Source organism: Pempheris klunzingeri, chromosome 17 (assembly GCF_042242105.1).
Source record: "Pempheris klunzingeri isolate RE-2024b chromosome 17, fPemKlu1.hap1, whole genome shotgun sequence".
Taxonomy (NCBI): Eukaryota; Metazoa; Chordata; class Actinopteri; order Acropomatiformes; family Pempheridae; genus Pempheris; species Pempheris klunzingeri.
The window spans coordinates 7,520,791-7,542,617 of NC_092028.1; the positions used below are offsets into that span (position 1 = coordinate 7,520,791).

Consider the following 21,827-nt stretch of genomic DNA (forward strand, 5'->3'; position numbering starts at 1 on the left):
TTTTCTTAAAAACATGTTTTGTGTTCCATACATAATGTATTTAACATAGACTGAGGTATTTGCGTCGTTCCCGCGCTAAGCCGCCAGGTGGCGCTGTTGAAGCAGGCCGCCGCGCTGGTGCCCAGAGTGCCTCCAGCAGAGAGCAGTGCGTGGTTGGATGTGAGCGCCACCGACCTGTCTCTACTTCCAGATCGAAGATGGCGGTCTCGGTGTTCCCAGGCGTGCGGCTCCTCTCCATCGGAGACGCCAATGGAGACATACAGCGGCATTCGGAGCAGCAGCCCCTGCGGTTAGAAGTGAAAAGCACACAAGATGCTGCCCTCATCAATCTCTCCAATGGTGAGTTGACCTTTTTCTGCAGCTGCTTCTCGGATGTTCGGCCTGTCTTAACTGCCAGTGCTAATGCTATGCAGTGCTAATGCTTATAAAGCTAGCTAATCTGGCCGTGTGTAGCGTTAGCCACCAAGAAGCTAACCCATCTTGAGAGACCACGTCGCCTCCCCCCACTTAACGCTATCACGAGGGAGCCCCTAAAAGTCTTCATTTTTCGTCGTCCGACGCCGTCTTGAGGCTCGTTAACCCCAGAATCTCAGCCTCCGCACAACTTCACAGCCCCGGAGACCGCGAATGATAGCGCAGCTCTCGGAGCGTAACGATAGCAGTTAGTGGCAGCAGTAAGCGGGCAGCTAAGTAGTGTGTAGTTTAATGCTAGTTAAACAATGCCTCTAGCTCGGTTCTAGCAGTGATGCGCCAACGTGCATCAGACCCGCTCTAACGTCTTTTGCCCTTGATGCTTCACTAACGTCTATTTTGTCTAATTAATATACCCGTATGTTTGCAAAGTAGCGTTTTTCTGGTTTGTCCCCAAGAGGCACCGGTGATGTTATTTTGCTCTTTCGTGAATTAGCTCGTGTGGGCTGTTTTCGGATCCCGGAGCGGAGGGCATCACTCCTGACCCGCCGCTGAGCACCGCGGGCTCGGCGGGTGCCGCTGCTTTAGCATCGCACTTGAGCCCCGGAGCTTGTTCCGCGGTTCAGTGGTAAACACGTAAACTTTAGAAGCTTTTACTTTTTTGGGGGGAGAAGCGGTTTTTGTGGCAGAAGCGAGACCGGGCCCTCATTATTTATGCATTCATCTTTGTTCTCATTGGAACAATAGCCGGGTCCCTGCCGCCTACTTCCCCCCCAGTGAGGAGGCGGCAGCAGCACAGCCGCTCTGGAGCTTCCCTCATTCAGCGGGATGTCCCGCTAAAAAAGAATCGGGGCCCCTTCCGCTGTGATGGCTGAAGTTAGAGAAAAGCCCCCTGAAAGTCGTCGCAGTCCTTTGAGACACTCTGTATCATCACATCTCTTGCAGCATTTATTAAAAGTTTAATTTATCCCTGGGGGAATTTAGGCCCTGAAAAGCATAGACGTTATATGACTGAAAAAGAATGTAGAAAAAGAACATGAACACAAGTTTAAGTGGCCAAAAAGAGTTGCATAAAGTTACATATACACTGCAAAGGGTTTGTGTTGAAATGAATTGAACTGTCTACCTAATCAACAGATTTCCTCTTGTCTTGGAGTGAAATGTGCTGCTTGCAAAACAGTGTAAATGAACAATCTTCAATAGAGATGATATAAAATAACATCCAGCTGTGTGCAGTCAGCTGGAGAGCATGTGGGGATGTGCAGTCAGACAGCAGTGAGCTGACCTCTGGAACCTGCCCTGGAGGCTCCAGGCTGCTTTTGCAGCTACTAGCAACACACAGAAACACATCCTACCTCCACCTCTGGTGGCTAGGTGGCCAAGGTACATTGTGGGTAATGTAGGCCGGCCAGGTTTCGACAAAGAAGAAGAACACGTGAAATAAAGATATTTTTGCATTGGTTTTTAAACTGTATGTTGTGACTGTCCAAAGTGACAGATGTGCGATGTGTCTTGTACCTTTGTGCTTTCTCCTTTTGATCATCTGGAACAGACAGGAGGCTCACAGTTGCGGCTTCTAATCCAGTGCCTCTCACAGTGGGGGCCCATTGCACCCTAGGGTGCCCTCAGGGTGGGTTGAGGGTGCAGTGAGATTTATTCATTTCCGTTGTTCATTGCACATTCTTAGGAATGTTCTACCATTCAACAACTGAAAAAGAAATAAACCCTGACATCACCGCACTGTCTCTTACACATGAATTTATGCCACAGCTAAGCTCAGACTCAGCAGCTCACAGTTGCCCGTTGTTACAGTAACATAACATTTGCTTTTCAAGCAGAGAAATGAGCTCATTTTACTGTCAAACAAAACAAAGAAAAGTTTGATTTATTAGCCTGCTTGTTTTTTATTTATAGCTTATTTTAAGCCTTTTGTTTATCACATTAACAGCGATGTAGCCCAAAACTGCTGATGATGTTAGTTCGTATATGACTCGTATTACATCAGTCATATTTATTACTAAAATAAATTCTTCATCTTGCCACATTTAGCTGAAAAAGGTGCACATGTGTGAATGTTGTATGAGTGAGCATGCATGACAAATGTACAGGTATGTAGACAAGCACTAAACTGACAGCAGCAGGCTGGCACGTAGACGCTGTTGTCGTGCTCTGCCCAATCATCTGTATATATTGATGATGTAGAGCGGCAGAACCAATCGTAGCGTCCGTGTGACAGTCACAGCGAGGCTGAGACGGTAAGAAAAGCACAGCTCAGCTCGGCTCAGTGAAAAAACCAAAGCTGGTGCTGTTTGAACATGACAGCTGCACTAACTCATTTAGTGTAGGTCAAAATATTGCCAGGACAGAAGGCTCCTTTCTCTCTCTGAATTACAGCAGGTTGTGTGTGTGTGCGTGTGTGAAAGCTGCGGAACGTTTTCTCATTTTATTCAACGGGTGTTTTTAACAGAATTGGGTCTACTTGAAGATGAAGCATTCTGCTCTTATTTAAACACACCATAGTTGGTTAGGTCTAATCGACGTGAGTAATTTATATGAAAGACTGAAGTTTGAAAGACAACTGCCTTTTCCAAGCAAGGAGACTCTTCTGAAAATATTGTTTGCTTTGTGTGAAATGTAGAATCAAGCGTTCTTGCAGCTTGACACACGCACATCTTTAATAAAAGTCAGGATATCTCGGCCACTGTTGCTTTGATTTTTATAATCTGTCTTTGTAAATCCCTAACTTTATAGGATAGTGTGAAACGACTGGAATAGCCCTTTATTGGGCAGTGTTGTACACAGTACAGCACTTTTTAAAGCGCTCCCCATCTGGAGTCATGTGACATTTCAGTTTTTGATGTTTTAATTAGTTTGCTTTATGATTATTTAGCTAGCACTGATTTGGGAAAATGAATCAGAATCAGATTTATTGTCATCATACAGCAAAGTACAATGAAATTCCGTCTGACCTCTCCCATGTAACATTCTAACAAGACAATAAATAGAAATATAAGAATATAAAAATAGGAGAGAGAGAGAGAGAGACACACACACACACACACACAAATGTTCCTCAGCTGGAGTTTTGCCAACTCGTTTCTGTCATGCATCCCTACCAACCTGTATGTATATAGTATATATCATTTTTGTATTATTAGGTCATCATATCATTAAGCAATAACCTACCTTTGATGAGAATTGTCAAACTCTAAAATTTGTATTTCCCCATAACCACAACTTAGTCACTTTGAAGTGTGTATGTATGCAAATTATGTACAAGAATTCATTGTTCAACCCCAGTGATTCACATCTGACGCATCTAGGTCACTTAAATGGTACTCAAAAATGTCTAATGGGTTGGCAGGTCCGCTCATGTTTGATGAAATGAAAAATGTGTTTCTGGGTAACATAAGCGCCATTAACATCCAGCCAAAATAAATCACCTGGCAGTAGTCCTGGTTCATCTGTGTTTGTGTCGAGATAGATGTTTTTCTCACATTGTCTGTTGCCATTTGGTTAGTAGTATAAACGGTTGATATGAGAACTGAGGTGCGTGACTGGCTTTTCCCAGAAGATGCATCTCTTTCTAATTCTGAAGTGCTGCTCTTAATCCCATAATAGATGCTGGATTAACTCAGGCTGCTGACGAGTGTGTACTGGGCCTGCTGCACGACCAGGGTTCTTTTTCAGCCTGGAGAAATAGCATTATTTACACGTATTATTTGTAGGCATTTGCATTGGGCAGTATGACAGAAGGAATTTCTCCTTGTGTGTTACATGTGAATTTCTCTGACTTTCACTCATTTATCCTGAAGCATGTTTTTTCCAATTCTATTTCTCATCTACAGAAAAGGGTGACTGCAATAAAAACACTGATGTTTTTAAGCTTGTTCCTTCTGCTGTCAGCACAGTTATTTGTTTCTAGCACAGTGCAAAAACCAACCAAAGAGTGAAATACCCTCACTCATATCACTGAGCATTTGAACCCTCAAACTCAGTCTTAAAATAGTTTTTTGCAGAAGAGTTGTATGCTTTCATATAATTGGCTGCTTTACATTTCACTGTTTTTAACTGGCAGCCAGAGGAAAGAATAGGGGTCTCTTTATTTAGGCCATCTTTCTTTAGCAGTTAACAGATTTTCAGGACAGGTCTGACAAATTTCACATAAAAACTCAAGTCAATGAAAAAAAAATCTAGTGACATGCATTTTTAAGGAATATATGATATTTTTGGCTCTTTATGTATTCTTAACTTGACTTAATTGATGACTGATGTGAACACAGTCAAGGTGATGAGCAGCAGGAGGGGAAGCAGCATTAGATTCTCCTTCAGTTTTCCATCTGAAAGCGGATGAGTAGAGGATTCAGAGCTGAATCAGAGTGTTGGATGCTAAGGCTCGTCCTGTGGTTTCATTACAAGCTAACACACACAGCACAGCCTGTGAGTGAGACATCCACTGTGGCAAATACAGACAGATGGTGGAAAATCTGCAAGTTTGAAGAATAAGTTTGGCTGTGTTATCTATATTCTTTAACAATGAATGTCTCCCATAAATAAATATTGAGTGTGTATCAAAGCCTAATATATCCCAGTCCTCTGTGCAATAAAGCAGAAGTAGAATTGTTCAAAAACTATTAAAAGCACTTGGTGACATGCTTCTTCATTAGCTCGAACGCACACACTCTTTTGACTTAGTCCCACATACACATGTACTGATAATTTGTACTGATATTGTCAGTATGTGTGGGATAATCTCACCTAGACGTTTCCTTGATATGAAAAAAAAAAAAAAAAGAAATATTGAAGCATTTTGTAGAAATATATTGAATCCTGTTAATTTTTCAGGATTTCTTGTGTTTTTGGAAACATCAGTGGCTGTATGCAAAGTGTGTCGCACGTTGTCCTGACTCTCACCATCCTCTCCCTTTCTTTCCAGGAGAGGAGGCGAGTGTGTTCAAGTGTTCGGTTTCCAGGGAGACGGAGTGCAGCCGCGTGGGGAAGCAGTCATTCATCATCACACTGGGCTGCAACAGCGTCCTGCTGCAGTTTTCCTCACCTGCAGGTACAAACAAACACCCCAGTACAATAAGAGAGTCGCACCCTCCACGTATAAAACATTTCCTGCTGGAAACGTCCAATTCATTTAGAAAATCTTGATAAATATGCAACCAACAATGAAGAACTCATTTCCTGTATAGCCAAACATTGGAGAAATGAAAAAATCATTTAGTTTAATGTAGTGATTTTAGATTTCAGGTGTGCCTGCGTTCCTCTATGGCCATTTTTAAATACCCTGCTCCAGCCCCACGTTGGCATTGTTTCTTCTTTGTTTATGACCTCAGTGAGTTTATGTAAGCAACAAGCCTGTGCTTCCCACACACTTGGTACACTTTCCATGGAGCGTCTCGCCCCACACAGACATAGACCAACACCCTTTTAGCTACCCCAATGAATGAACAAACCGTGTGCAAAACCCCTCCCCTAACACAGCAGCTGTAACTAGACTTGGCAGGCCAGTCCAGCTTTAGATTTCTCCACATGTTGAAGCAGTGTACGTGGGATGTAGTAAAAGAGACGCGCAGGATGTAAAGATTTTGGGTTTTAGCTCCTCCCGTGCCACAGAAAGCATGGAGAGCAATGGAGTGGATTAAACTTTGTCTGCTCTAACATTAGCATGTCCAGCTAAGTAGCTTACTACCTGCCATAGCAAGTAGGTGTGACCTCCCAAGCCAAGTCAGTGTTTGAAGTAGCCTTCTCACATACAAGTTAACATAAACTTAAGACAGGCAACATCGCCATTGGAAGGATTTATGTCCTCACTGTATGTTTAGAGTGCTGTGTACCCCAGGGTACATTGTTAAGTATGTCCCTGTTCTTCTTCAGACTTTCAGTCCTTTTATAACATCCTGAAGAACAGTCGTGGGCACCTTGGAGAGCGCTCAGTCTTCAGTGACAGAACAGAGGAATCCTCTGCTGTACAGTACTTCCAGGTGAGACGCACACAAACACACTAAATCCACCACCCCACCTCTCTCTTAGGTGAAACTTCAGGCTTTTACAAACACAGATTCAATCAATCAATCTTTATTTATATAGCGCCAATTCACAACAGCGTTATCTCAAGACGCTTTACATAAAGAGCAGGTCTAGACCAAACTCTTTAATTAGAGAGAGACCCAACGATTCAGGAATTCAGAATTAAGGATTCAAGAATTCCCACATGAGCAGCATCAGATATTACATTGAGCAACAGTGGCAGGAAGAACTCCCCTTTAACGTTTAACGGGAAGAAACCTCAAACAGACCCAGGCTCAATGTTGGGGGCTTCTGTAGGGGTCCGCGTTGGGTGGAGGTTGGACAGAGAGAGAGAGAGAGAGAGGGAGAGAGAGACAACACAAACAGCAACCAACGTACTAGCAGTGACTATAGCACTAACAATAGGAGTGTGACTAAAAGATTAGCAGTATGATATTATTGAAAAACATGACGAGTGGCCGACGATCCGCAGCAGTGATTCATGAAGCAGAGAACCACATCAGCAGGACCAGGACCAGGATCCACAGGAACCTGAGAGATGAGAAAGCACAGAAAGGCTCCGGGGAAGATAGCTGTCCCTGAAGAATTACCACCATTCTGACTTTGTTTTTGGATGACTATTTACAGTTTCACAACATTCATTAGGAATATTCATTACATAAAGTCTTTTGGAGCCAATCATATAATTATATTGGTTCTAAAAAGCACATGTTATTCATGAGTCATTAAAAATGTCCAGTTGAAATTAGATTCTGGCAGAGCACAGAGCACTCTCCTCTCTGTGAAAAGCATTTCCTGTATTCTCATGTGAAGGGAAAGTCTGATGTTGGCCTCAACGAGACATTATGTGTTGTTTCTCTGTCTGCACAGAAAATGTCCATGCATACAACCAGTCTTAATTATTAACTTAAGTATTTGTTTGAACTATTTACATAAAGTCAGTGTCAGTGATGCTGCTGTCAGACAGCACAACGTGAGGCAGACTTTGAACACAACACACATTAGCTGTGTAGCTAGTGACTCACTTTTTCCCACAGACTTGTTGGTTACTTTTTAACAGCACATTTCAAAATGATCTTGGCCTAATTATTGATCTGCAAAGCCGGATGACTTTTTCAAAGTTTATTTTACCTACTGAAGTGTCCACATACGTATATCATTGATGTATTTATATTTTTATTTTTGTGTCTGCAGTTTTATGGCTACCTCTCCCAGCAACAGAACATGATGCAGGACTACGTTCGAACAGGGACTTACCAACGGGCTATTCTCCAGAACCACTCCGACTTCAAGGATAAGGTGACCATATATTGCTGTCATCATTTCTTTTACACCTGTGGACACAACTGTAATTTGTTTTGAAGCATTTTCATATGTCTAGCCACTTTCTAATCGGTGGACAGATTACAGAGACAAAGCCGATAGCTGATCACACTGTATTGTTTTTTTGTTTTAATCTTCAGACAGACCAAAATATGACCAACATTAGCTGAGGCTGAAGAGCAGCCATAACCTGAGGAATACTAATCCGTGCTACACAATCCAAACAGTTAAACATGATCTAGTTATAGTTAGCATGTCCGGCTAATGAGTGCTACTTTGAAGGACAATGAGCATTATTTTGTGAAGGCACTGGCCACGTTAAAAAACTCTGTGTCACGAACAGTACATCTGCAGCGTACTCTTTCTCCGCTGTGTGAAAGCTCGTCCTGGATGCCACACGCGGCTTTGTCTTCCTCTTTATTGGATTTGGGGAAGTTTACACCCCAGCACTGATAGCATTGATGAGATAGCATTATGTTTGAACAAGATTCAAGTAAGTGCAAGTTGATATCTTAAAGGCTTTTTTTTTATTCGGAAAGTGTTTAAACCAAGCAGGCAAAGAGGGTTATGTTAGAATATTCTGTTACATTTTTATTGATCACTCTTTTAACACAGAGACACACCAGCTCTACACAACAGCACGAGAATGATACTCAGTGTGTTCGCATGATATCATACATCTTAGTCATTGTGTTCACAAGTTTACAGGGTTTAATTTTAAAATGAGTCGGCTGAGACACAGATGAGGAACATGCTTTCAAAATGGAGCTAATGTCAGCTTAGTTATGTAGCTTGCTAAAGTCAGCTGGAGACTGTTGTGATTTCAGCCGTCATTAACGTTAAATGTTAACATTTTTATGTAGACAAATAAATAATAAAATACACCCATAGAGCTTTTAGAGAAGTGCAGAATAAAAGTTTTGCTTTTTCTAAAAATAAAACCATATCATTGTAAATGCCATTTTAAAAAATGTGTCCAAGTTGAATGTTTTGTTACCCTGTGTGAGGTGTTCGAGCCCCCAGAGCTGGTGGAAGCACACATGAGCTAGCTTAGCAGAAATGTCCAAACAACAGTTACCTATGAAATTACACGTAGGCATATTTAAACAACAAAAAGTCGTAGTCCTTACAACCTTAACCAGTGGGTTTTCACCGGTTAGACATTACAGCTGTGACCCCTTTTGAGATAAGCATCAGTGATGTCTGAGTCTAGTTACCTAGTGTTATATTTAGATCTCCCTCTAACTGTGTATACTGGGAGCATTTCAAAAGCAGACCTTTTTGCTAGGCTGTTAAATTGACTCGCTCAGGTTCTGTTGCTATTGCTATGGAGGTTTGTGTTTCTAACATGGAAAGCAGGTCATCCTGTCTTGTTTGTTTTAATTGTGGTTCTTGATGGTATTTCCTACTTTGTTGTGCTGTAGTCTACAGACAGCAGCTAAAGATGAACCTCTCGTAGTCCATGGTGTTTAAACAAAAAACCTGGTGCCACAGGTTATGAGATAATATTCATTCAGTGATTGGATATATCTACACAGGGTGTTTTATTTTAAAAATCTACCGGATTCTATGCTCTTTGCTGTTTCTGTGTATGACTTCCTGCCTGGCTCATGTGCTCTGTGCTGTTTGACGCAGCCAGCCGTCTTGATGAAATATGCAGGTTGTGCAATGAACTGGCAACCACTTGAGATGTAATGTGTTGTAAGAGCAACAGTAGTGTTGTAACATGAATCCAATGTAAGGGGTAAAAGGGAATTCTACATCTAATAGCTGAATGGTATTTTAACATATTTGAGAATGCAAAGTCGCAGCAACAGTAAGGGCTTAACCAATGGTCAGTTCTAATAGTTGCTGAGGGTAACTACATGTTCTTTGTCCTCTTCTCCCCAGGTGGTGCTAGATGTCGGTTGTGGCTCAGGAATCCTCTCTTTCTTTGCAGCCCAAGCTGGAGCCAGGAAGGTCTATGCTGTGGAGGCCAGCACCATGGCACAGCACGCAGAGGTACAGACTACCTGCTACTATCTGTCACACTCTGATGTGTTTTGCGTGATCTGGTTGATGGGTCGCTGTATTCTGCCCTATCCAAGATTCCCGGCCCTGGTAAAGATGCGCTCTTCCTTACAGGTGCTGGTGAACAGTAACCGTCTAGGGGAGCGCGTGGTCGTCATCCCCGGGAAGGTGGAGGAGGTGACGCTGCCGGAGCAGGTTGACATCATCATCTCAGAGCCAATGGGCTACATGCTGTTCAATGAGCGCATGCTGGAGAGTTACCTGCATGCCAAGAAGTTCCTCAAACCCAACGGTGAGGAGATGTGGCGCACAAAAGAATGGGAAATGAGTTGATCGGTAGAATGGAGGGTGTGATTAGATAACACATAAGAGAGACTTTATTTATCCCACACATGGGAAGTTCACTTGTTACAGCAGCAGAGTCAAGAAGGTGCAGAATCACAGTGTCAGGACACAAAGTGCAAAAACAAGGCATACAACGAATATAGAAATAAATATGAAAATATAATAGAAGTATGAAATATATACATGTGTGTATTGCACAGGAGGTAACAAACGGGTAGTGACAAAGTGCAGGTAGTTGCTATGATATTGTCATTGTTGGAGATTTATGTAACGCTGTTGTCAAACAGTCTGACAGCAGTGGGGATGAATGTTGTAATCTACTGCCAGTCAGCTGCTACATGAATCTGTTTGACTGGCCTCTTCTCTGTGTGTGTGTGTGTGTGTGTGATTTTAGGTAAAATGTTCCCAACTATCGGTGATGTCCACCTGGCCCCCTTCACAGACGAGCAGCTCTATATGGAGCAGTTCACCAAGGCCAACTTCTGGTGAGGAGGGTTTTCATAGTTTCCACCAATGACGTTCTAGCCAGAGCTAATATTAAACTTGAGCAGTGAAGTCGAGTGGGCATCTCCCACAATGACAGTCTTTGTGGTACTATCCACAAAATGGAAAAATACGATGTTTGGGGAATGAGTAAAAAAAGGCTCCACCAATAATATCGTCAGAACTACATTACTACATAATCCTCACTCATGCTCGCAGAATGGCAATTCCTTGACTGACTCAGAACGGACTGAAATATCACAACAGCTATTAGGTTTTTTTGGTGTGTTTTTAAAGGGATAGACCTGAGTGCTTTCAGGGTGACAACAAATAAGACTTAGTTAGCAAAGAACGTCTGTTTATAGTATATTTAAGCAAGATTTTATATGAAATATTCTAACCAGAACAACTCGACACCATGAATTCTAAATTTGAAATGTTGTTTTGTTTTTTCTTTGATAGTTCAATGTCTTAGGTAAGATGAACTAGTATAGTTGCAGTAGAACCAGGCAGAGTAGTCAGTCAGAGGTCTGCCGTTATACCTGTTTGACTTGTCTATTACTGTTAGTTTTAGAGGGCATTGTTTGATTTAAATCAGCCACAAGGGCTGTCCTACTTACCGTGCCATTACGCTCGTCAAATGGAGGCAGAGCAGCCACAGCAGAACCAGACAACGGGCTCCCTTTTCTACCACCACTAGCTCTGCTATAACATTAGGTACTTGACCTACTGAAGCAAAGACAGAGCACCTGTTTTCAGTGACTGAAGACCAAGCAACATTGTTCTTTATGGGTCGGCTTCAGCTTAACATGTGTTTCATTTCAGCTTGTGGGAGTTGCTGCTTGCACTCCCTGTTGGTGGTAGTAGTCAGGCCTGTAGTTTTGGGGAATCAAATGTATAAAATGTTCTACATGTCTTCATGCATAGATATTGTTTTCTATGATTAGTATAAAACGTGTGTCTGTGAGACAGTAACAAGTTACATCCATGGCAGTGGTTCTTTGCATTCAGACATCTTTTAAGGACATTTCTGTTTGTAGTTAACATGTAAAGCTCGACAGCTCTCCTCTGGTGGAAATGGTTAGCTTTCTTGTAATTTGTTGTCTGTCTGAGAACATTGTAGTTGTCATTGTCAACAGTTTAATTATGTTCAAAGTGGGACCAATTAAAAATGTATGTGACATTGTTCTTTGGCCCTCAGGTACCAGCCCTCCTTCCACGGTGTAGACCTCTCTGCCCTGCGGGGGGCAGCAGTGGATGAATATTTCCGCCAACCAATTGTGGTACGTTACCTGCAACACACACACACACGATTGTTACACTTGTTAATTAAATGTCTGTACATGGCAGGTGGAGGCAAGTCTGAGTGTGGTGTTTGGTTTATTATTGTCTGTGTGTTAGGGTTAGGGTGTTAGGGTGCTGAAAAGCAGCCTCAGGCTCACCTTAGGGCTGGCTGGCACAGTGCTGGACTTGTTGTGCATTTGTGTTGTATGATGATGAGCTCTAACCTCTCTCCACAGGACACATTTGACATCCGTATTCTGATGGCCAAGTCTGTCAAACACACAGTCAACTTCCTGGAGACCAAAGAAGAGGATCTCTACAGGTGTGTGTGTGAGCTATAAATTGTTATTTTGAATGTGTGTCATACCAAGTATAATTAATTTGCCTGTGTCCTTGCCTTTTCTTTTGGCTCGTAGGATAGAGATCCCCTTTAAGTTCCACATGATGCACTCAGGCCTGGTGCACGGTCTGGCTTTCTGGTTTGACGTGGCATTTATGGGATCAGTGTAAGTCAGCTACTCACTGATTGACACATGATAAATCCACATTGAGTGTGTTTGACTCTTAAGGTAGCCCTTAAGTAGTCTCACAAGGTTGTCCTGGCCTCACACGACCACTCCTCTTGTTCCCTCTCTGCAGGATGACAGTATGGCTGTCCACAGCACCCACAGAGCCTCTCACCCACTGGTACCAGGTGCGCTGTTTGCTGCAGTCTCCACTCTTCACCAAGGCTGGCGATACGCTGTCGGGCACTGCACTGCTGGTGGCCAATAAGAGGTGTGTAGCATAGTTCTCTGTGGCATGGTCGCCCACCTTGTACAAGTCACGTGATTTATTTTGTCTTTGGCCATATCCTGCTCCAAACTATCATTAACATATCTGCCTATTAAATCTACTATCAGTCAGCCTCTGCTTGCAACTCTTAAGAAATCTAATGAGTATTAACTGATGACTTGAGAGGAATAAGAAGAGGAAATAAAGAAACTGACAGAGGTAAATACGATTCAAAGGAATCAAACGGATGAAAAAGAGCAATCAAAACAATTGTGGCAGGGGCAAAGCAGCAGCAAAAGATCATGGCACTTCAACATTTTAAAAGCCGCTGAGAAGTTTGTAGCTCACAAACTAAGCAACCAGAGGAAAGTCATGGAATGGTGACTGTATTTTACAAGTGATTTTTACTAGTTTCACACCATTTTGAAATCAGTCAAGGCACCATTCAACTTTATGAAAACATGAATAGAATCCAAACCTGGTGATCAATATTTGGAGAGCTCCCAGTCCACAATGTGGAGCTGTTCTTTTAAAGGCACGGTCTACAACATTGGAGAAACTAGCAAGAGTAGCTAGATTTTGATCCAACCGAAAATATCTCGACCCCTCTGCTCAGGCTTTCCTCCAAAGCTACTCCCCCACAACACACGTGCCTTGTGCTAACGGGTTAGCTCCTTGGATATATGGGTAGCTCGTAAATGAGAGCCTGTCACAGTACACACATTTGAGAACTCTCGTTCTTTGGCTCAGTGGGAATGTTCTTTATTCTGGTAACTCATGACGCTCACAAGCTTTAGCCTTGTGGAAGACTACAGTCACAGGCCTTGCTTTGTCAAGTAATACGAAGCTGTTCTCCTTCCCAACAGACAAAGCTACGACATCAGTATTGTTGCCCAGGTGGACCAGACAGGATCAAAGTCCAGCAATCTCCTGGACTTGAAGAACCCCTTTTTCAGGTGAGTTGGCTTCAAAGTCCAGTAACACTGCTGTATATATGTTTTGCCTGATTAAATGGCTGTGGTGGGCAACACTTTCTGTCTCTCTAATGTCCAACGTGTACGTATTTGCAGGTACACAGGCTCCACCCCAAACCCTCCTCCTGGCTCACACTACACCTCCCCATCCGAGAACATGTGGAACACGGGGGCCTACAACATGAGTCAGGGGATGGCCGTATCAGGTGAACACACACAAACACTGGTAGATGAAACATATCCTCCATGTGTTTACAAGGGGCTCCCAGCTCCACATGTTCCACATGTAGTATCATGAAAATGGAAGAGACAGGGAATGGCAGACACATTTGGAAGTTATCAATATCAATATATTTTCCAATTGGATGTCTTATTACTCTGTAAATACAGAGTAATACATTTTCCAACTCGTATAACACATTAGTAATAACAACAACATCAGCAAAGCAGAAAGGAAAGGCATTTTCAGGTAAGAACTTTGGCTCAGTTTGTCACTGTACCAACAGAGGTGTGGTGGTCCTTTGTCGGAGTCCAGATATACATTGTGCAACCTTAACTAAAGAAGGAGGTGACCTTGAGTGTGGAGCAGTGGAAAGAGCCTGTAGCCCACAGTCTGTATCTACAAGTGTCCACGGGGGGGAAGTCTGTGTGTTTTAAAAGCATACCCCCCAACGTCTGATTCCTCTGAGATTCATGTCCACACATGAGCGGCCCACAACTCCTAAAGCTGATCTGAATTAATGAGTGAATGAATTGATTGATTGGGAGTACAGCCTGCTTTTCCACTGCAGGTTATGGCCTGTAAGCTGGAGCTTTCCATAACCTGAACCTATAAAAACCTGTAAGCTCTTGGTTCTAGTAGGTTTTTCCTACTGTTTTTTATCACATGATATACGTCATATGTCATTGAAAAGGCAATACCATACGACGACATGAGTTATCCCACACGTCTGACCAGCTCTCCAGAGTCAGCTGCTGGTCCCACTCCCTCTTTGATCCATACCATCAAAAAACAGCATTCAGCTCATTACACAATTTTGAATGCTACCCAAATGTTACTATGAAATGTAACTAACTTCTAACTGACTCCACACACAGTTTGTCAGCTTACAGACAGATGCTGAACATAGCAGCAAAACACACATCAGATTGTACATCATTGCCTTGGTGATAAAACGTGTGTCCATAATATGTATGTATATAATACACACCTGGGGCCACATTTATAGCCGTTGCATACACAGAAATCAGGGCAGGAGAGCATACCCAACATCACAGAAAAGTTTGGATTTGAAAAATCAAACTTGCTGTGTGATGTGTATACCTGTTCAGAAACAGTGACATAGGTGCAGACAGATGGTGAAATGCGGAATGGAAGTGAAGTAATGGCGGCAGGCTGCGTTGCGCCTTTGGAAAGATTTGCTCACCTTTACATGACATTCACTCTGAACACTCTGATTCACTTTCCCTTCAACCACATTAACACTTATAAAAAAGAAATAACTTTTTAGACTTAAATATTCATTTAATCCCACATCCAAACGATACTAATATAATAACAAGAACTGACACACCTACTGCTTCGGCTTTGTTTTCTGATCATGAATCCATGGTGTTCATTGTGTTGGTAAAGATTTTGAGAGTTTGTTCCCTGAGTTTTTTCCCCATGTGGAAAGCCCACCTCCCTCGTTGCTGCTGACACTGCTGTTGACCCAAATGACACGATGTCATCATGCTGGGAAGAAGCTGTATATGACAAAGCTGAATGTGGAGAAATTCCGAATGTTTCCTTGGTAGTAAATGCTCATTGTTTTAATTTGTGTCTCCCCTCCAGGGATGCCTGCAGCTTATGACCTCAGTACAGTCATTGGCAGCGGCACGTCAGTGTCTCACAACAACCTCATCCCCTTGGGTACGAGTTACACTCCTCCTGACTTCTCCGGTCAGGAACTTGATGTAGTGGGCAACTAATAGGAGAGCGACAGTGAAATTCTGCATTGCAGCATGAAAACATGAAGTTTGATCACGAGGTTGAAACAACTGTCTGGCAAAGCTGGCCCATCATATGAGCTCATGGAAAGTGGTTAACTTGATGCTGAGCGTCAGATGTAAATGACACGCTAATCTTACTAATCCAACAGTTTTCTAATACCTCTGTATAACTCAGCTGTTTTTTTTTACCTGAGTATGATTTCTGTGTCAAACAGTGTTTCAACTGCATTTACGTTTTGGTCTTCAACAGATATTTTGACTCTTTGCAATGCACACACTTCACATACTGTCAGATCACAGATTTTCACCTTCGAACATAAATTCTAACCGATAGTTTACTCAGCATGTACACTTACACTGAAATCTCTTTCGGCCCTTCCATTTTAACAGCTATTTCAACTCATTGAACTGTGACTTTAGCTGTTTCAAATGTTTCAACTATAACATTTCAACAACAAACACATGTAACTTTTCTTAAGAATGGACAAAGTGTCTGACACAGTCTCTCCCATCTGATTGGGTGTTGGTTGTCAGTCAGGGGTTATACCACTAATGTGTGCAACTTACCTGATGGAACCGATTATTGGTACAAAACACAAGGTAGATGCATGAAGGGTCCCTCACGCTGCACACCTGAACAGGAACCAACAGACTAAAGTCTGTTGTAGTGCTGCACGTGTCATTAACTTTGCTTTCCTCTCTGATTGGTCACAGTGAACACAGGAATAGTAAACCACACCCACTCCAGGATGGGCTCCATCATGAGCACAGGAATTGTCCAGGGTACGTCTTCCTGCCACTTTCTAAAACAGTGAAACCAGTTTGTGCTGCTTATCAGAGGCCCACCATGCTGCCAGCACCATCAGTGGGAATGTTGAATGTAATGATCTGTCCTTTGTTCCAGGAGCCACTACAGGCCAGTCAGGCCCCAGCAGCAGCGGTACTTACTATCCAGTCACCAACCAGTTCACCATGGGGGGCGCTGCCATCTCCATGGCGTCACCGATGGTCATCCCTAGCAACACCATGCATTATGGCAGTTAAGACGAAGAGCTCGCAAAGACCTCTTCGTCCTCCCCGCCCCTGCATGACGAGATCCCCTTCCCCTCCCAGTGGAGCCCCTCAGTCCGCCCCGCCCTTCAACCCTGACTGTCTCACCGACCACAGCCAAAACCGATATACCAAAACCAGTGCTGTGCTAGCACTTCCTCTTCTTGTTGGTCATCCTCATTCTGCTCTGTTCAGTCCATCACTGAATGGGTGATGCTCTCGTATCCGTCCAGACTCTTGTCTCGCTAACGGGCGAAACCTCCTTCTCCCCCTCGTGGATTTATTGGGATTGTAACACGTGCACAGCCGAGATGCACGGCATTTATCATCTCCCTCCCTTGACATTTATATCAATCCCTCCTCTCTCCTTCCTCTCTCTGCTTTTTGTCATGTGTCACAAGGACTCCCAGAGTGTTTCTTCAAACCCCTCCTTCCAGAATCAGCTTGTCGCCAGATACCAGCATCAGTCCGTTGCTACAACTTTAGACCTAGACTGAAGGTTTTCATTCGTACAATAAGACACCCTTATCATCATCATTATCATCATCATCATCATCAACAGTCATCTCTCAGCTGCCATCTTGGCTTTTCATATCTGATACAATCTTCAAGGCGTCTCTGCACCGACTCATGACAGACAAAACTGTTCCTTCAAATTGCAGAACAACATGTTTTTCCTGCTCCCAGCGCGTCAGTTTACTTGTGCAGATAGTTTTGGATTTAGGCAGAATCAGATTTACCAGAAAACAGAAGCCATGTACATGCCTGGGCACCCTAAGGAGATCACAGAAAATGTGCTTTTTTTGCAACTTGGACAAACTGATTCTACCTAATGTGCGGTTCTGCTTAAACGCAGTGGTGTTCCTTTAAGTTGCGTAAGAATGACACACTGGGCACCTTCAGACAAATAAGCACCGCAATCATCTATGTCTGCTGTAGATTTTAGGTTCCACTCTTTGCGTATACTTCTGCAAACACTACATTGACTGGAAGTGGGCTCCATGCTAGCATGTTTGGGAGCGACACATCAAATGATGGTTAGCCTCTTGTAACACACGGGGATAGGCTGTTGCGTAAAGGAACAGTTTTGATACCTATACTGTATTTTTAAAGCTGCTTGAATTGATATTTTTGACCATTTAAGAGCAGGAGAAGAAGCACTGCTCTCTCACCTTATGCAGTTACAGTGAACGTGTTACTCATCTAGCACACGTGGAGCAGTATTCTGATCAGTGGACAAATGTAAATCCAATATTCACTCTGTTTACCTCTGTTTTGGCCTCCTCCTCCTGAGGAAAATATCTGGCTCTTCAGCTGCTAAATGCTCAAATTTGTTCACCACTGAATTGTTAACCTTATCTGTCTGCTGATTGGTGCCAAGCAGGCAGTGTACAGTGGATTTATCTGAAAACTGCTGCCGGCTGATGAGAGCTGAGAGACTGAACCAAAATGATTGTGGGCAGTGAAACCAAAACAATGAGCTGAAAGATGAGAAGTAGCCCCACAGTGCTAAAGGGAACCGTGGAGATTCTTTTCTGTGGGTTTACCACGCTGAGTGACCCCTCGGACAATACATATAGTCAACTGCTCCATTGTTAATATAAAAATATGAATTAGTGCAGCTTTGAATATGCTTGTACATCTTACTTGTACCTGTGATGCTCTTAGTCTAGCTTAGCGCAAAGGCGAAAATCAGAAAACCTGCTAGCCCATCTTTATCTAAAATGTACACCTCCCAAAACCTCCAAAGCTGTCTTATTTCAACTTTATTTAATTTCTTATTTTTTAGATAAACAATACATAAAGGAGAAACAAGACGTTTTTGGATCAGCATAACTGGTTTGAGAACCGTCCAAAGTGAAGAAAAAGCCAGGTGACACTTTATCTTCTCGTGAAAAGGATAAAAGTTGTTGGGAGGTGTATTTTGCGTGGTTTCGACAGAGCTAGGCTAACTGGGACGCATCTCTGTGACGGCTCGACTCGAATCAGCGGGTCTTTTCATCTGACTGGTTGTAATGGCAAACAAGCATGTTTCCTAAAATGTTGGAACGTTAGAGCTGCTACAGGCTATAATTCTGTCAGCTGTGCGGTGGGGGTAAGGCCTCAGAATGCTTCAACTAGATTGTGTGACATCTAGTATGATCACATCTAAAGGGGAAAGTATTTATAGGAAAGTAGCCCTTACCTGGCTGCATCTCACTGTCTGTAGACTCAGTGCAGTGAATCATACAACACTTTCAGACGCAGTCTCCTCGGTCTTTTTTAACACTACTACTACACAGTAGTAGTAGTGTTAAGAAGAGCTCGAGAGAAAAGTTGAAACCCTGCTTTCACACAATCCGCAAACCTGCAGGTTTGAGTGGACGGTGGGATTTTGTGTTTCACTTAGTTTGAAGCATGCAGAGGCCTTTAGGGTCAGGCCATCCCATGAGACACCAATCTATTGGGGACTTGTGGATGATTTCAGGGCGTTCTTGATGCCTGACACGGAAGGTGACCAGCGGGAACAGTCTGCCAAAAACTGTCTTTTGAATGCTAGTCCTGTAAACCTGAAACACCTCGTGCTGCTCCCATCGCCCACTCTCTTCACTTTTTAGCTGAGAGGACGTCGCAGCAGCTCCTCCAGCAGCCTCCCGTTACATTGCTCTGGCACAGTTGGAGGAAGACGATACGGAGAAGGCACCAGTAAGGACCACTGACCCGGGTGAATGGGAAATGCTGTGCCAGATAGGACAGCGTCCTAGTTTACATCCTCGCTTTCTACCCCCACTTCTCCTCCCAACCTCCCTTTGAGACTGAGAGACTTCGATGTTGAGGTGTGGGAGACGGGGCCAGTCCGCACCCCTCCCTCCTCTTCTGTTCACTATTTACAACCTCCAACATATCATACCCCCAACATCCCTGACACCCCCCCCCTCTTATCAGTCAAGGAGAGAAAGACTGACATGTATGCATTGCTTCCAGTGTCACAACTATTGGACTCGATTAATTTGGAATTTATGAGTTAGCAAGTTTTAAGAGAGCTGAAAAAAAGATGTCTCTTTGTAGGATTAACCTTTTTGTTGTCTTCATTTTGTTTTGTTTTTTCTTTCACAAAAAACAACAAAGAATTTAAAAAAAGAGAGCAAATTAAATGTGGTGGAAATGTTCCAAAACCATCCTGGAATCGGGTGTTGTAGTACTTTAATTTGTTCCCTCTAGTTTGTTGAATAGACTGTGGACACACCAAATGTTTACCATGTGGTAGCCTATAGCGATCATGTCCCTTTTGTCATGGAATCGTTGCTCTGTGTAGTCAATAGTGGCCTCCACTTTTATCATGGAAAAGTGTATGAGGAAGATGTCATGTTCTGTCATTTGTGTGTGTTGACCAACCAGTAATAACACCTTTCTCACTGTCTGACATCGACTCTTCTGCTCCAGACTCCAGCCACAGAAAATCTGTCTGTCCTCAACACTGTGGGGAGCTTTAAAGCCTCTATGATGAGCACAAGACAGTAGCTGCATTTACATGGACCCTAATATTCCACAAATGATTGGCCTAATCAGAATAAGAACGCCTCGGCCGGAAGAGACGACCACTTTCCTCATGTGGCATAAACCTTTGATACTCCATTCAGTAGGAGCACATTAGTGCCTTATAGCCATGTAAATGCATGTAACACTTATTCTAGTCACTCTCTTTGGTTGAGCTATATCTATTCTCTTTTGTGTAGGTTTGCCTTACATGGGAGTAATAGTGAAATCTTATATTTTACATCAGATTCAATGCTTCACAGCTGACGGAACCATTTTGGGTGTGTTAAAAAACATTCTGAATGAATTATTTGGGGCATGAAAACGCACGTCTAATCAGATCACTATTTAGTCTCCGTGCAATTAGTTAGAATCTCTAATCAGATCTTCAGTTGAACAGAAGAATATTGTCCATGTAACCGCAGCTACTGTGAGTGAGTCACGTCCTTCAACTTCTGAAGGTTCGATATGTCAGAGACAGCGACTAGCATCAAATTACAAGCCAATCATTCTGCAGTAGCTAGTGGGAACTAGTATTATCCAAGTAGCATAAGTGGGACTAGTGATGGAACAGCTGGTAATACAGTATGAAACACGTTATTGTGGATGTTTTTAAGTCCACATGAGATTGTGCTGTGGTCCATTGTCCACTGCAAGAACCTAAAAGTTAACATGTGGCCAAGAACAGGTCCTGCTCTTGTTTCCACTGCTCTCCATTAGTTCTGGGAATCAAACATCTTTCAGGTTCTGTCAGCAGTGGTGTCGTCACATCAGGAAAAGGGCAACAATGGCTGGGGTGTGACTTTTGACCCCCCCCCCCAGGAGCTACAGATATTTCTCCTTGAGCCTCCCTGAATGACTGGGGAGTCTGCATGACCCTCCTTCCACCGTTAGTGATCCATTTTATTATATTCACTTGAAATGGCGGTACTATTTGGAGCCAATGCAGCGGCTTTGCAAACACCACAAAGAAGCGTGGGACTTATCACCGGAACCAACGGCAACTTTTCCCAAGCAAAATGCTCCTTAAGAATCCCCACACAAGCTGAGCGTGACAGCCACCACCCCTACCACTACACGTCACTCACACTCATCACAGTCCAGATATATTACATGCACAATTGTGGCTGCAGCAGCAAGAATAATTTGACACAGTGACTGTTAAAAAAAAACAACCTTTGATCACATTAACAAAAGTTGCTTGAAAAGAAACTCCTTGGGTTGAAAAAGTCTCTTGGGTCTCTCCACCAGATTAGCTCTTCCTTCGCCAGTCAATCACTTTATCTGTTTTTATGTGTCTCTGCTAGCTTGTGATTCACAGGGTTTAGCCCACCCACTTAGAAAGAAGATAATATGATTTCGCTGTCATTTGAAATCACCCAAATTATAGCTGTATTACCAGTTACAGAGCTGAAGGCGGCATTTTCCTCAAGGCAAAAGCAGAGGTGTCAAATTCTTCCATGTAACCCTTCACATCCCACCCACTTTAGAATAAACACAACCACCTTCTCTAGCCTGAATAACAAACGTGACTCCCTCCCAGCGCTCAATTATTTGACCTCTGCCCCCTTTCTTGGCTTTCTTGCCAAAAGTTAGCTGGTTAAGATCAATACAGCTGTCTATATATGT

The 21,827-nt window shown here is 43.1% G+C and overlaps 1 protein-coding gene across 1 annotated transcript; it reads left to right on the top strand.

Moving 5' to 3' along the window:
• The first annotated feature begins 197 nt into the window (after positions 1–197).
• Positions 198–20,085, top strand: carm1 (coactivator-associated arginine methyltransferase 1). Its single transcript, XM_070847668.1, has 16 exons — positions 198–339; positions 5,348–5,473; positions 6,295–6,401; positions 7,642–7,746; positions 9,661–9,771; positions 9,895–10,072; positions 10,520–10,610; positions 11,810–11,891; positions 12,129–12,214; positions 12,309–12,398; positions 12,532–12,669; positions 13,533–13,622; positions 13,737–13,846; positions 15,475–15,552; positions 16,347–16,415; positions 16,537–20,085. The coding sequence occupies exons 1-16, from the start codon at positions 198–200 to the stop codon at positions 16,674–16,676; spliced, it is 1,743 nt and encodes a 580-aa protein (XP_070703769.1). The 3' UTR covers positions 16,677–20,085.
• The last annotated feature ends 1,742 nt before the right edge of the window (positions 20,086–21,827 follow it).